The 13152-nt window shown below is 43.5% G+C and overlaps 1 protein-coding gene across 1 annotated transcript; it reads right to left on the bottom strand.

Moving 5' to 3' along the window:
• Positions 1-259: 259 nt before the first annotated feature.
• brpf3b (bromodomain and PHD finger containing, 3b) lies at positions 260-12502 on the bottom strand. The gene is given in 14 exon segments (XM_063886210.1): positions 260-1566; positions 2468-2622; positions 3314-3408; positions 3545-3633; positions 3722-3803; positions 4520-5122; positions 5811-6104; positions 7066-7378; positions 7954-8082; positions 8417-8548; positions 8756-8912; positions 9522-9709; positions 9711-11072; positions 12155-12502. Coding segments are annotated over 13 exon segments (3759 nt in total). The 5' UTR covers positions 11049-11072; positions 12155-12502; the 3' UTR covers positions 260-1382.
• Between the last annotated feature and the right edge of the window lie 650 nt (positions 12503-13152).

Below are 13152 nucleotides of genomic sequence, written 5' to 3'. Positions count from 1 at the left end.
AGATCAGAAAAAAAAGTCATATTATGGTATGTTGAAAATATGAGAAATGACAGTCTGGAGTAGATATCAGAAAACACGACAAAAGTAGTCCTGACATTAAAAGTAAACTGTAACTTTGTAACTGTTGTAAGCAGCTAACCTGTTCTTTCAGTACAGTTTGAGATTTGTGTGAAACTTAAATGATTGAAATATCTTCCAAGTGATCATTATTTACAAATGAAAGCTGTCTGCTATTAAAAACAAATACACAAGACTGCAGTTAAGTATCCCAAAAGGTTTTAATAGAGCATCTATTTCCTGAATATGGAAATACTGTTTCAGACAACATATTTGGTGAGCAGGTAAAATATGCAGAATGGACTATAAGCTTATAAGGTGTATTTTTCCATTTGATAAAATGGGGCTCTTGATAATAAATAGAATCTTCTGGGGGGCGGGGGTCAGTGGCGAATGATGGCGGTTGGTCTTGATTAAAATCATCATTCACATCAAACCACACATGATCTAATCTGTTAAAATGTTGACTGCATTTCTTTTAAAAACCTCACTCTGTTTTAAATAAGATTTAATTCTCACCGTTCACCAATATAACTTTATTTCTATAATTCTGTCATAAATAAATTATTTCTCTCTGTATCAAAAAGAGAATTCAAATATAAAGAACAATGGCTCATCGTGTTGTATGCTCTCATGTACAAGCAGACACAGCACAATGAATTGACACTAAGATGAGCTAAGAACACTGCAGCACTTCAGGAATTATTTCATCTCCACAAATACAGTATACACAGCATCGCTTTGCCCCGTATGGGTTGATTGAAATACGCATTTTAAAAACAGCAACATTAAATTAAAAATCGGGCCTGGTAATACACATACATATGTACACAAAGTGTGCCTTAATAATATACAAGTGTCTTTGTAAAAGATTAAAATGTAAAAAGCTATTGTAGAAAAGATGGCAGTGATCCATTCATACGTCTTCTATAAATATGTCAAATCTCTTTTCCTGACAATTTGATTCCTTGGCAGTAGCATCATACAAAAAAGGGGGGGAATTCTTTTACATTTGATCCAAAACACATCTAGGTGGAGTAAGCAGATACCTCGATACACCCCTGAACAGGGGTCTAACGCTTACTGACGCAGCAACTTGGGACCTAAAGGGAACTTCATCCACTCCGACAGGAAGGCAAACACCACTGCTCTGTGTGTCACACACTAGTGGTTTGGTAAGGACAGTCCAGGACTCTGTGTGGCGGCCTCTTGAGATCGCAGTGTGAATACAAATCCAGCTCCAACAGGCCCACCTGCTGCTTTAAGACCAAAGGGGAAATGCATAGTGGCTGACTGTGGGTGCACACAGGGCTCTCCGTCGCCCTCTACAGGTAGTTGGAGGCCACAAAGCCGTGATTGTGGCTGACGCGGCTCTGGTGGATCATAGCGCGGTCGTACGCCACCTGGACAGACTTGCGGATGCTGGTCTTGCGGCCCTCCATTATCCGCAGCTTGTCCGCAGTGTCGTCCACACCCAAGGGTGTCACCTTGTCACGCTGGAGCCACTGCCTACAGTACCAGAGACACAGATTGATGCTGTCACTGCTTTGGACATCTTGCATGCCGAGCTTTACAATGTGTTTAATGTAAAGATGTACAGAAAACTAGGGTTCAACAGATATGAGTTATAAGCCCATACAGATATTCAATATTCTTAAAATAATAATAAAATGTAGGCCTCAAAAAAGTGAACTGAATACAATTATGAAGCTACTGAATAATTCATTCCTTTCTTCTTTGTATTAGACTGCATGAGCATATCATGTGAAATCAAATTAAATGACATCTAAGGAGCAGATAAGTCCCTGTTAAAATAAGTAACATTCCTTCACTGCAAAGACTAGTTATTATGTAGGGATACATATACATACACAGCCACAGAAAAAGAGACCACTCCAATTGTTCCTTAAATCCTTATCTCTGCATGTATGTCAGCCATTTCAGTGTGTGCTGAATTCCAACACAGAGAAAAATTGCCAGTAGTTTATAGAATACAACGAGAGAAAACTCAAAACATTTAACTTAAATGACGTACCTATAAAAAAGAAAACAAGAGAAACTGATAATGCTGAAGAGGTCTCTTAATTCTTTCCGGGGCTGTTTATGTATGTATATAAATATTGTTGAAATGATATGGAAACACACAGTTCATTTTTTTGACAGATCTAGAGCTAGGCTATCGGATGCAACTTAGACATTATGAGGTTGCCTAATTAACACCCCAGGTTTAGAACCACCTCCTTCATTATTTCACATTGATGGTAAATGACAGTGACAGGCCAATCTCCAATATCCAATATCTAAAATATGTAACCCTACATGTACATACAATTAATAAAGAGCAGGAGCAGCCTGGCTAGCAGACTGTCATCGTGGCATGAGGCGCACTGCTTGTGTGTGTGACCCTTACCATGTCCGCTTGTTGTCGAAGAAGAGCACCAGGTAGAGTCTCTCGTTGGTCTCCTCCTGCCTCTGCTCGCCCAGACAGAGGACTTCTTTGGGTGGGACAGGGATGGGAACCCCGTTGTGCAGCATGCCCTCCTCTGGCATCTCCGGGTCGATGATCTGGAACCGACACATCGTCAGTGTCACAGGAACTTTAGGTCTGTTTTTAGCACTGCACTCTCACAGCTGTTCTCCTGTAGTTTCTACCTTTGTTTAAACCACAGCCATGTCTCAAAATGTGCTATTAAAAAGGTGCATACAGTATTTAAGAGCTGGACTTAATAGTGATATTAAGTAGAGCAGTAAGTCAAAAAAGTCATAGTTAACATGCCATAAATTAAGTCATATTATATGTGAAAGAAAAGGTCAACGTTAATGCCTGCGATTCATCTTGAAATCTTTTTAACGCATATAAATCACAATACCAATATCCCCATCCTCGTCCTGTAATTCCAGAGTGGATTATTCCATGAATTGCATGGAAGTGAAAAGGCAAAGAAGCAAAGGAACTCCCTCAGGCTACATCTTTTGCACCGACTGGAGACCACTGAACATTTGTGACAAAAAGTCAAACTATAGTAAAAACACCCTAGTAGTGTATCACAAGACGTTATTAAAAAAACTAATAGTCTTGGGCCGCCTGGTATTGGTAGAGATGGCGGACTATGTACCGAGTTCCGAAATCTGGCTCGGGACCATTTGCCACCTGACTGTTTCAATTCTGTCTCTCTAATAAAAGGCACAGGTTGCCCCAATTTTTTTTAAGTAATAGGTTTACACGATTAAAAGTCATAGTAGTATAAGGATTTACCAGAGCAGGATAGGAGGGGTATCCCCGGCACTTGGCCCACACCAGATCCAGAGGCTCCAGCTCCGTCCCGTCATCAGACACATGGCTGCTGTTGCCTGCAGCAGCAAAATATATCTATTAAAACATTTACAGGACATTCACACACATCATTTCTTTTGAGGGAGTTTGGTTTCACTGTTTTGTTGGGACAAGAGGATGACATACAATGTGATACAGCAGGGGAAAACATACCAGTGTAATCTATGTCTCCATTGACTATGTCCAGGAAGGGGACTTTGGAAAGAGCTGGTTTCCCGAGGCTTCGTTTGGGTGGGGAGCAGCTGGAACACAGCGCATCGATTTGTTATTGAATTTTAAATCATTACCATCCCCACAACAGCCCCTGACAGTAGATGTGCCATGTCTTACATTTCTTTGAGCAGGACTGGACAAGGGCTGTACTCAGAGTCGGACCCGCCGTCTTTGTGCTTGTTGAAGCCGTTTGTTAGTCCTGAAAGCAAACGGGAGAAATCTCAGAAAACCAGGAGAAAAAGACTAGACAGTATAGGACACATCTCAGCACAGGAATTAAAATTCTAATCTCAGAAGCAATGAAAAAATAACTCTGCATTAGAAGAAGAAGAATATACCCTTAATCGTCCCACAGAGGGAAATGTACATTTTGCATTTGACCCTTCCTAGTGTTGAGAGCAGTGGGCTGCCATATGTACGGCGCCCGGGGAGCAGTGTAGGGAGCGGTGCCTTGCTCAGTGACACCTGGGTAGCACTTGGTCTTTCCGGGACTTGAACCGGTGACCTTCCAGTTCCCAAGCCAAGTCCAAAACACAGATAATAGGGGGCTGAGTGGTCGGTGTAAGGGTAGAGGGAATTTTTGTTCGGTTTATTGGTAGATTTAAATGAACCAAACAAGTTCCTGTTCTGTGATTAGGTTACAAGAGGATGCTAACCTGATGTGATGAACAGAACATTTAAATAAACGTTACAGACGGCTTCTTTATCTTCTGCAAAGAGGGACAACAAGCCTGTTTGTAGCTATATTTAGCTTTACTGGGAGGGGAAACTGTAGAAAAGGTAACATGCATATCATTCATTACTTCACTTTTATTTGCTGTTTGATGACACATGCTAACTGTCAGCAAACAATAAATATCAGAGATCCTAAAACAGCGATGTTAAACTAATGTCACAAACAGTGAAGCCTCTCACCCCGCTCCAGTGTATGGTTTGGAGTCTTCTCCAGCTCACTGTCTGAGCCTATGTTACGACTGGGGGTCCGTTGTTCATTGAGGGTGGGGGGTCCGGGGCTTTTCTGTGGGGTCTTGGATGGAGTGGACAAAGGTGTGGAGGCCGGTGTACTGGCTGTGGAGTTGGGCGCTGTAGGGGCGTTGCTCGCACTGTCGTCCTGCGGCCCCTTCCCGTTCAGCAAAGGATTGTCTCTCTCTCTGAACAGCTTCGCTCCATTTTTGGCCTTCTTGAACAATATCGAGGTTCGTCGCCCAACTCCTGCAGTGGTGGGCCGTGGGGGGGAGCTGAGCTCAGGCAGGCCGTTGACCACCGCTTGTCCTTCGCTGTGCAAAATGGGTGGGGGCGACGTCGACCGCTCCTGTGCTTTAGTGCAATTCATGTTGACTGCGGTGCCTTCTGATGGCTCGAATTCCATCTTGAGACGTTTGCAGGCCCAGTTGGAGGACTGGTGCTCCCCTGTGATTGGCCGCAGGGTAGGAGGCTCCAGAGGTGCGTCCCTGTGGCGTGGAGGCGGAGCCGGCCCTGTTGGTTCCAGTTTCGGGGGAGAAGCGGATTTGACGTCTTCTGGAAGATAAGGAATGAAACAAGTCAGTTTGATTTCACTCAGGGTTTATTTCAGATGAATGTCCATTTAGTATGTAGTGTGATGTGGGGGTGTAGTCTGCACACTGGAAAATGATGTCACTTCAGAATGGGTTACACTTTCATTCTAACAGTCCAACCAGAGCCCAAAGGGAGTTGGGCGTTCTGTAGATATGGACAAGCTTATCAACACGAGTGAATATTAACTTTGCTCTCACAACTGAACACCAGCGACATGGTGACATGGCAGTATCTAATGACTCGACTGACACAAATCACAGGTGACTGCCCACCTCCTCTACAGCAGCAGAGACTCTCTGACTGGAGCAGTCTGTAGTCAGAAGTGGGATGACATGGCATGACTGTACGTGGCCAATGGAGAGTTGTGAGTCCATGAGAGTGATGTATAGAAGGTGCAGACATAGAGTGCACTGGGAGAGAGGAGTTGTGAGGCAGCCATGGCTAACGAGACTCTGTGGGCCCCTACTTACTAGACTGGAGACAGTGGGGTGGTTGGGGTTGGTGCGTGGGGGGGACCCTGGCTCAATTACCTGAGGACAATGTTCTGTTAGCTCATGTTTACAACTGGTCTCATTTAAAAAAGAAGAGGCTTTTTAAAGGTTCATGCATTGGCAATTTTCATACTGTTGAAGTGCTTTTCATCACCCACCTTTGTCCGAGGACGAAAGGCCGTTGTCTGCTTTGGCACCTTTGTTATCATCTTCCTCCTCATCCTCATCGTCCTCGTCCTCTTCCTTCAGATGACCATTGTGGAGGCTGTGGCGGGAGGGCTGGCCCTGCCTGTGGCGGATGTTGTTGATCTCCCGACGAAGCAGTCGGATGCGTCGGGATCGGGCGCCGCTGCATCGCATGGAGGAGACAAAGTCCATCTTTTCTAACAGCTCCTTCAGCTGCTCTTCGACGGTCATGTGAAGCCGGTTGTCTGGATCCAACACACTGTCAACTGGACACAACGGGAAGGATTTAGCCACCAGGGAAGCTAGGGTGTATTTTCCACGAAGGAACAACAAACATGAGTTTAACATTGATCGTGCCAAAGAGCAAACAAGATATTCTACTCTTATAAACAGACTCACTAAATGCACTTCTTTTCAGTGCTGGTTAAACCTTGCAACACTTGTAGTACAACATGGTGATATCATGATTATACATGTTTTAATAATTACACAGATCCCCAACTGAGTCTGTGTAAAACAGTTCTTAGGAAAGACCCAGTACATGTACCACATCCTGCAATCTTTTCAAATCTAGTACCTGTCTGAGACATTCAAAGAAGAACACTTTATACTTCACTCAATACCTAACATTCTTAAATCTCACTAGAGAAGCTAAATGTAAAATCAATCATGCAAAAGGTGCCATATACTGTTGGCTTCACCTTTCGTCCATCATCCCCATTTAAGCAGGAAGCAGGGGCGCCAACCTTCATGTTACCTGCAGGAACAGACCACTCACTACCCCTAACTCCTACCACTTGAAACTGAAGCACACACGTGTAGTATGTTTTAAAAGATTCCCATTCGGTGGTAAACAGCTCAGCAATTTTTCAGAAAGAAATGCATCCATAGAACGTAATCATTTCGAGGAGGGGCATTTGGTTCACTGCTAACACATGAAATGAAAAAGGGTACTGCCAATCACAACTACTTTCACAATGAAGAAAAAGCACATTGTATCATATCATATCTGGAACTGAATCCCAAGCTGAATTGCTCTCCAATCCCATTGAATCAACTTTGAGTGGCAGTGTTTTGATGCATTCATTTTGAACTGAATACGTTTCTTAATTACGCTGAACCAGACTTTGCATCTCTTTATGCATCAAGTCATGTGAGGCATATATACAGACCCGTATCTAAAGGACAAACCATTTTTACATGTGTATATCCAGCACTGTGACTCACCATCCTCCCAGGTGCAGCTGTAAAAGTCTCGTTTCTGCGGCGACTCTAGGAGGTGCATGCCGGTGTTCAGGTCCAGGCCGGTGTTGGTGGATTGGCGTTGGGCGTGGCGCAGTATGGCTCCCCCTAAGTCTCGAAGACGGAGCGCTACCCGGTGGAAAACGGTGTCCTTCCCGTTGTACAGGAGGCAGTTGGACACCATTAAGTTGAAGTCGGTCTCCAGGTCAGCAACTGAGCGGTAGGCATGACTCTCAAGCTTCGAGCGCATGGTGGTAAAGTCCATGGGCTGGCTGATGAACTCTGGGTAGTCTGGGACCTGAGGGAAGACATAACTCCAGTGACTGAGGAGGATGGGCATGTATTGGTAGAAAAAAAATGGCCTACTCCTGAAAATATCACATCATTTACAGTGGCAGTGCTTTGACAGCTTTGATGGGCAAGAAACTCACAGAGTCAAATGGTCAATCAGTATAAAAGATAAAGAACTACATTATAAAATATCTGGTTCTGGTTAAGAAGATTGAAAAAGTGGAAAAAGGTAGATGCCTTTTTAAAAGGAATCATTTCATTACCATGCTTGAAATTATTCATTTTCACCTCTAATGGAAGACAGGAAACTATGCTGTTGAGATAACTGATTTCCAATGTGCGGCTAGAATCTGTTCACTTTAAATATCTGGGTTGAATCTGGGTGAATACAGCTACTATGATGAAGTGTTTTCTTCTATATTGCAGGAATGAAGCTGTGATTAACACAGGGTTAAGAACCTAAACCTATATTGTCTTTACATTATATAGGATATTGAGAAGTTTGTCTGATAAGTAAGACTGAGCATGTCTTGCATACGTCTGTTCTTTGACTATTGGTGATGAAGCAGGTAGATGTCTGACCTCTTTGATGTTCACTGGCTCTGCAAAGATCTGGGCTGTATCCTTCTCCTGTAGTTGGTCCAGAGTGGACCGCAGCAGCACCAACATTGGTGTCAACTGCATCTGAAGAGCTTCCTGGTGGACTTTGACCTGCAGTTGTCAGGGGATATGCATGCGACGTCACCATATTTGGAAGTTAAAACGAGTTTTGTATAGAATGCTAAAAGGGAAGGGACGCAGTGAGGGGAGAGACTTGTGAAAGATGTCCAAAGCAGATCAGAATATCAAGTTATGTTTTCATCTGTTCACATTTCAACATCCAAAGACCACTGGAGATCCAGTCTATCAGCTGGTCAATTGATGGCTTTATGTAAAATATACTTGTTTCCTCATGCTTGTAAATAGGTAACAGATAAATTAACAAGCATAAAAATGAAACACAGTCAGTTGCGTTGCCTGTGAGCGGGTGATATTCATACGTTACCTGTTCTCGTTTAAGTTTCTCCCTCTTGCGGATGAGCTCCACCAACAGCCTGGCTTTTTCCAGATCATGCCGCAGCTTCTGCCAGTACCTCAGTGCTTCTCTTGCAGCAGAAACCTTCTCATCCACCTCGGGCTACAAAGTAAATAAATGACATTTATTATTTTCAGCTCTGTTGTATAGTGACTTTATCTGAGATGTAACTAAAGGCATTCAATGCTTTTACAAACAGTTTGGTAGGACCATGGCTAAAACTGAGCAGCAACACAAATCACCAATAATGGTTGTTATCATTGAAGTACAAACAATGTCCCAGAGTGTACACCAGAGTGCTACCCTGACCTGTTCAGTAGTCCTTTGGGATTGGACGCTAGTGTGCATACACCGAATCAGCGGCACACCGTTCCTTGACTGGCGTTTCAGTAGCCAGTAGTTGTGCAGCCTATGCATGAACTGGTTTTTCCTCTGAAAGAGAATTCCTTTGCAGATGATGTTCAGCCTGTACAAAAGAGACAGATGCAAGGGGTCTTACATTCAAAATGACAGACATCACATTAGGGCTGAACGATTAATTGCATTTGCGATAATATCGCAATATGACAAAACGAGATTTTCCAACCGCAAAGGCTGCGATTTGACTGGTCACGTGACTTGCGAGCGAGCCGGGCGGAGCCGAGCAGGCAGGGAAAGAAGTCAACGCTGCGCTTGAACCTGTTGCACAATGGCCTCAGGCTCGTCAGAAGAGTGCACGGCTGGAAGTTTGGTACCAAAGAGGGGCGGCACGTCAGTTGTGTGGAATTATTTTGGCTTTAAAAAGGAAGATGCTGCGCAACGTCAGGTATTGTGCAGAACGTGCCTCGCTACTGTTGCTACCTCACGAGGTTCACAATTGTTTTATTGCTTGTGTTTGTTGAAAAATACATGAGAAAAAGGACCTTGAAAAAATAATCGCATATTAAATCGGAATTGCAATATTGAGGGAAAAAAATCGCATTCAGATATTTCCAAAATCGTTCAGCCCTACATCACATCACGCATCTCCACTAAATGTATTTGTGTGTTGACCAACAGACAACACTGAATAAAATAAAATAAAATAAAATCTAACCTGGTTGTGGGTATCTGAGGCACTGTTGCTTGTGGTGATGCACTTTGTTGCGCTATTGCCTCTGTGCCCTTCTTCCCTTTCTTTTTTTCACTCTTGGCACCATCTTCAGACTTCCTGCCTTTTTTCGGTGTAACAGGGCCATCTGTGTAGGCACTCCGTCCTCTACTGGCCCTCCCCCTGCTGCCCACCTACTCTTCCTTCACTCTCCTCATCTGAGACGGCCTCTTGTCCTGGAGGTGAATGGGCCTCACAGAACGCAGTTTTCTTAACAGAAAACGTTGTCCCGTGAACGTTTGTCTCTCGCACAGGATCAATCTTCATAAACAGGCCAGCACGCTGAGCACATGTGACGTGAAACGCTGTGTAACAGTTGGCTTTGTGGCACTGAATTGATGCGCCGCGGCCCTTCTGTTTGCACAGGTAGCAGGTCAGTTTCCAGCGTGCTGGGGGTATGTTACTAACCCCTTCTATTGGTTCTAGAAAAACTGTGTTGGCAAAGCACACTTCAGGGATCCAGATGGCACAGACCACGTGAGCCCAGCGGCCATCGCTTGTTTGCTTGAATGCACCACCACGGTTCGGACATAAAACACAGTCAACAGGTTTCTGAGGGGACTGGAGGCAGCAGCGGCAAAGCCACTGGCCCTCGGGGATGTAGGGAACACCATAACACTCCTGGTGCACAGCCAGGTTGCAGGAGTCACAGAAGAGGATGACATTGCTGTTGAGGCACTCATCATCCAGGCACACGCAGCAGAAGGCATCGTCGTCAATAGCACTCTGGGAGGGCGCCCGGCTGCGGGCTTCCCGGTAGGCCTCCTCCTCTAGTCGGTCAACAAGCAGCTCAAATGTGTCCGGTGTGACAGCCGAGTGTCCTGCGGACGACCGGCCGGCATTGACCATTTCCAGCCATGCGCTGTCCTCTTCGTCCATGTCATATTCTGCCTCAGCTTCCAGATCCTCCGCTAAGCGTTCAATGTAGCGATAATATGCAGCAGGTAGAGGTGGTGCCTCCACAGGTTTGAAGGTTTCTAGCACATGAAACTTAGGTTCAGGGAGAGTCATGTGCTGATGCTGTGATGCATTTAACTTTTCAGGTGTTTGCGGATGAGAATTAGTACAGTGGTTTTTGGAAGGTGGTGGCGTTTTGACAGGACATTTGGAGTCTTTCCTGCGTCCTCGGGGTGTGGCAGGTTTGCGGACACTGCTGGTGGGAGATGATGACTGTTCACTGTTCTCCTTGTTGCTGTTGCACTCACTTATGTCCTGAGCCATCATCTCATCATCAGTAATAACCTCAAGAGGCTCCAGAATAGAAATGCGGTGAAGCCTTCCATCTAGTTCCACCTCTACTACCTTCTGGGCCTGGGAGTAAGACAGGGTTTCTCTGCTTGGAGACGCCTTAAGGCTGTAAGGGGATGGAGATCGCTGGCGGGCACCCCCACGCCCGCCAACTGTTCCATTGGACTTCCTGACATCAGCTCCACCTCCTGCGGCCACCTGGCCTTTTCGACGTGGCTTCCTCATAGGCCACCAATCAGAATTGACCTCCTGTTGGTTTAAAAGCAAAAATAATAATATGAGAAAATGGTATTGTCAGTCCGGTAATAATGATAATAATAATGATAATAATAATGATAATAATAATAATAGACAAAACATTTTCTGAACAACAGTTAGCATTGGATGGTGACCATAGATTATTTTGTCATAATTATTGTGTAGCAAACCGTTATTCTGATCTAGTTAAATTTATTCAACAGCTTTATTCCCCCTTGTGATCCTAATATATTTACAGATATAAGCAATATCAGATAACAATGCTAAAATAACGGTATGAAACTGAAATCTCAACAGCCTTCACGTGCTTTGGCCTTCTTGACATATTAAGTCATTCAAAACATCCCTGTCATGGCTTGAATTTTGCTGCACATTGTTATTATGCAGGGCTAGTGTAAACATTCCTTCACACACCACAACTCACAGAACCCTTTACTCACTCAATCCAATTTGCTACAGGCATAGATCGATACATTGACACTTAAACATTGCCAAACGAAACTGACAATAAACACAAGGCAAGTAAAACATATTAAATGTAGATCATTCTTGACTTATCTCATAAAATGTTAGCAACTACTATCAGGGCTAGCCACAATGCAATAGGCGCATCCAATCAGCTTAAAGGAAGAATTGACTGATCCGCGTCTGAGCCAATCATCTTTAAGAATACTGCGGTCTCAACAGATCAGTGTCGTTATTTCGAGAGTAAAATGTCAGCCATATTTACAGTTTAAAACACTTTAAAAAGCACTTCTTTAGATGAATTTAAACTACATATATGGAATGACGAAGCAGTGCTTAATATTGTCAAATCGGAATGAAAAAGGAACAGAATTGTGACATTATTTCCGTACGTTACTCTGAGAAAAAAAGTGCAGAGAAGTAGTTAACAGATATCAGCTAGCTAACCTGCTAACTTTAAAATATTGGCATAACTAAAATTATCTGCGTCGTTATAGGCTGCCATAGTCAAGGCGCAAAACAACTTGTTGCTAGGTTAAAAGGGGATTAACCGTTTTAAACGACTCTATCATAAATAAACAGCGCGTAGCAAACTTAAATCATCTTACCTATTATGGCAACTGACTGACACAGGTAGCTCGACAGCCAGCGGTATGAAGCCGCTTCTACAGTAATGGTTGACCAGCCAGCCGCCTTACTTGCTGTACTCGCGAAGCTACTAGCTACCGTTAGCCAGCTACAGTTTACTGGCAGCGCCGGTGAATATAGCTATTTTATACCGCCTCCGTTTCTTAACACTACGGCGTTTGGCAGTCAAGTAGTCAATCCATAATGCTTAGCGAGAACACCAGTGGTACATTTGCATTAATAACCTGAGTAACAGCGTTTTGTCGACCTAATTTTGTGAGAAGGAGTGATTGTAGCCCCCTTCGGCTAGCTGGCTCGCTATTTGGGATCCTGAGTATGTACTAAACCGACATTATCCAGAATAATAACATAAGACTTCCGGGTACATGTTTCAAAATAAAGTCCTTATTGTTTGATTAAGTGTTTGAATGTTTCACGATTAGAAAAACTCAAAACAAAATAACATTTAATTGCACTTATTTGTTTCCTCCCTTCAGCATATATTTACCCCAGTATATTATTGGAATACAGTCCAAATAAAGTGCTGTGGCTAACGAAACATTTATTGAAATGTGGCAGAAGATGGAAGGGCAGTATGACAGTAGGCAACATGGACATTCAGGGTCTGCGTAATGCAGAAATACTTCCCATACTTATTATTATATAGATGTGGTTGTTGTAATGTACTTTAATTCACTCGTGTAATTCACCCATATTACATTTTTTCTCGTATTTCTTTTTCTTTTTCAATGTCTAATGTAAATCACTTTAAAATAAAGTTGAACTTGTTAAGGTCTTATTAATGAAATAGCTGCTAAAAATGAGTTCTAATCATATTTACATCATGATCTCACATTTTATTTTGATGGCTAAAAGGCTTACTTCCGCATTAATGTTAGCCTGTGGGCTGGGTCTAACTTCATAACAGCAGTTTGCTAAGAGTTTAGCCCGCCCCTTTGACATCACCACTGATTCACCA

Source organism: Eleginops maclovinus, chromosome 1 (genome assembly GCF_036324505.1).
Source record: "Eleginops maclovinus isolate JMC-PN-2008 ecotype Puerto Natales chromosome 1, JC_Emac_rtc_rv5, whole genome shotgun sequence".
Lineage (NCBI taxonomy): Eukaryota > Metazoa > Chordata > Actinopteri > Perciformes > Eleginopidae > Eleginops > Eleginops maclovinus.
Note: the sequence above shows the minus strand (reverse complement) of the source record. Positions and strands in the feature narration are given on the sequence as shown.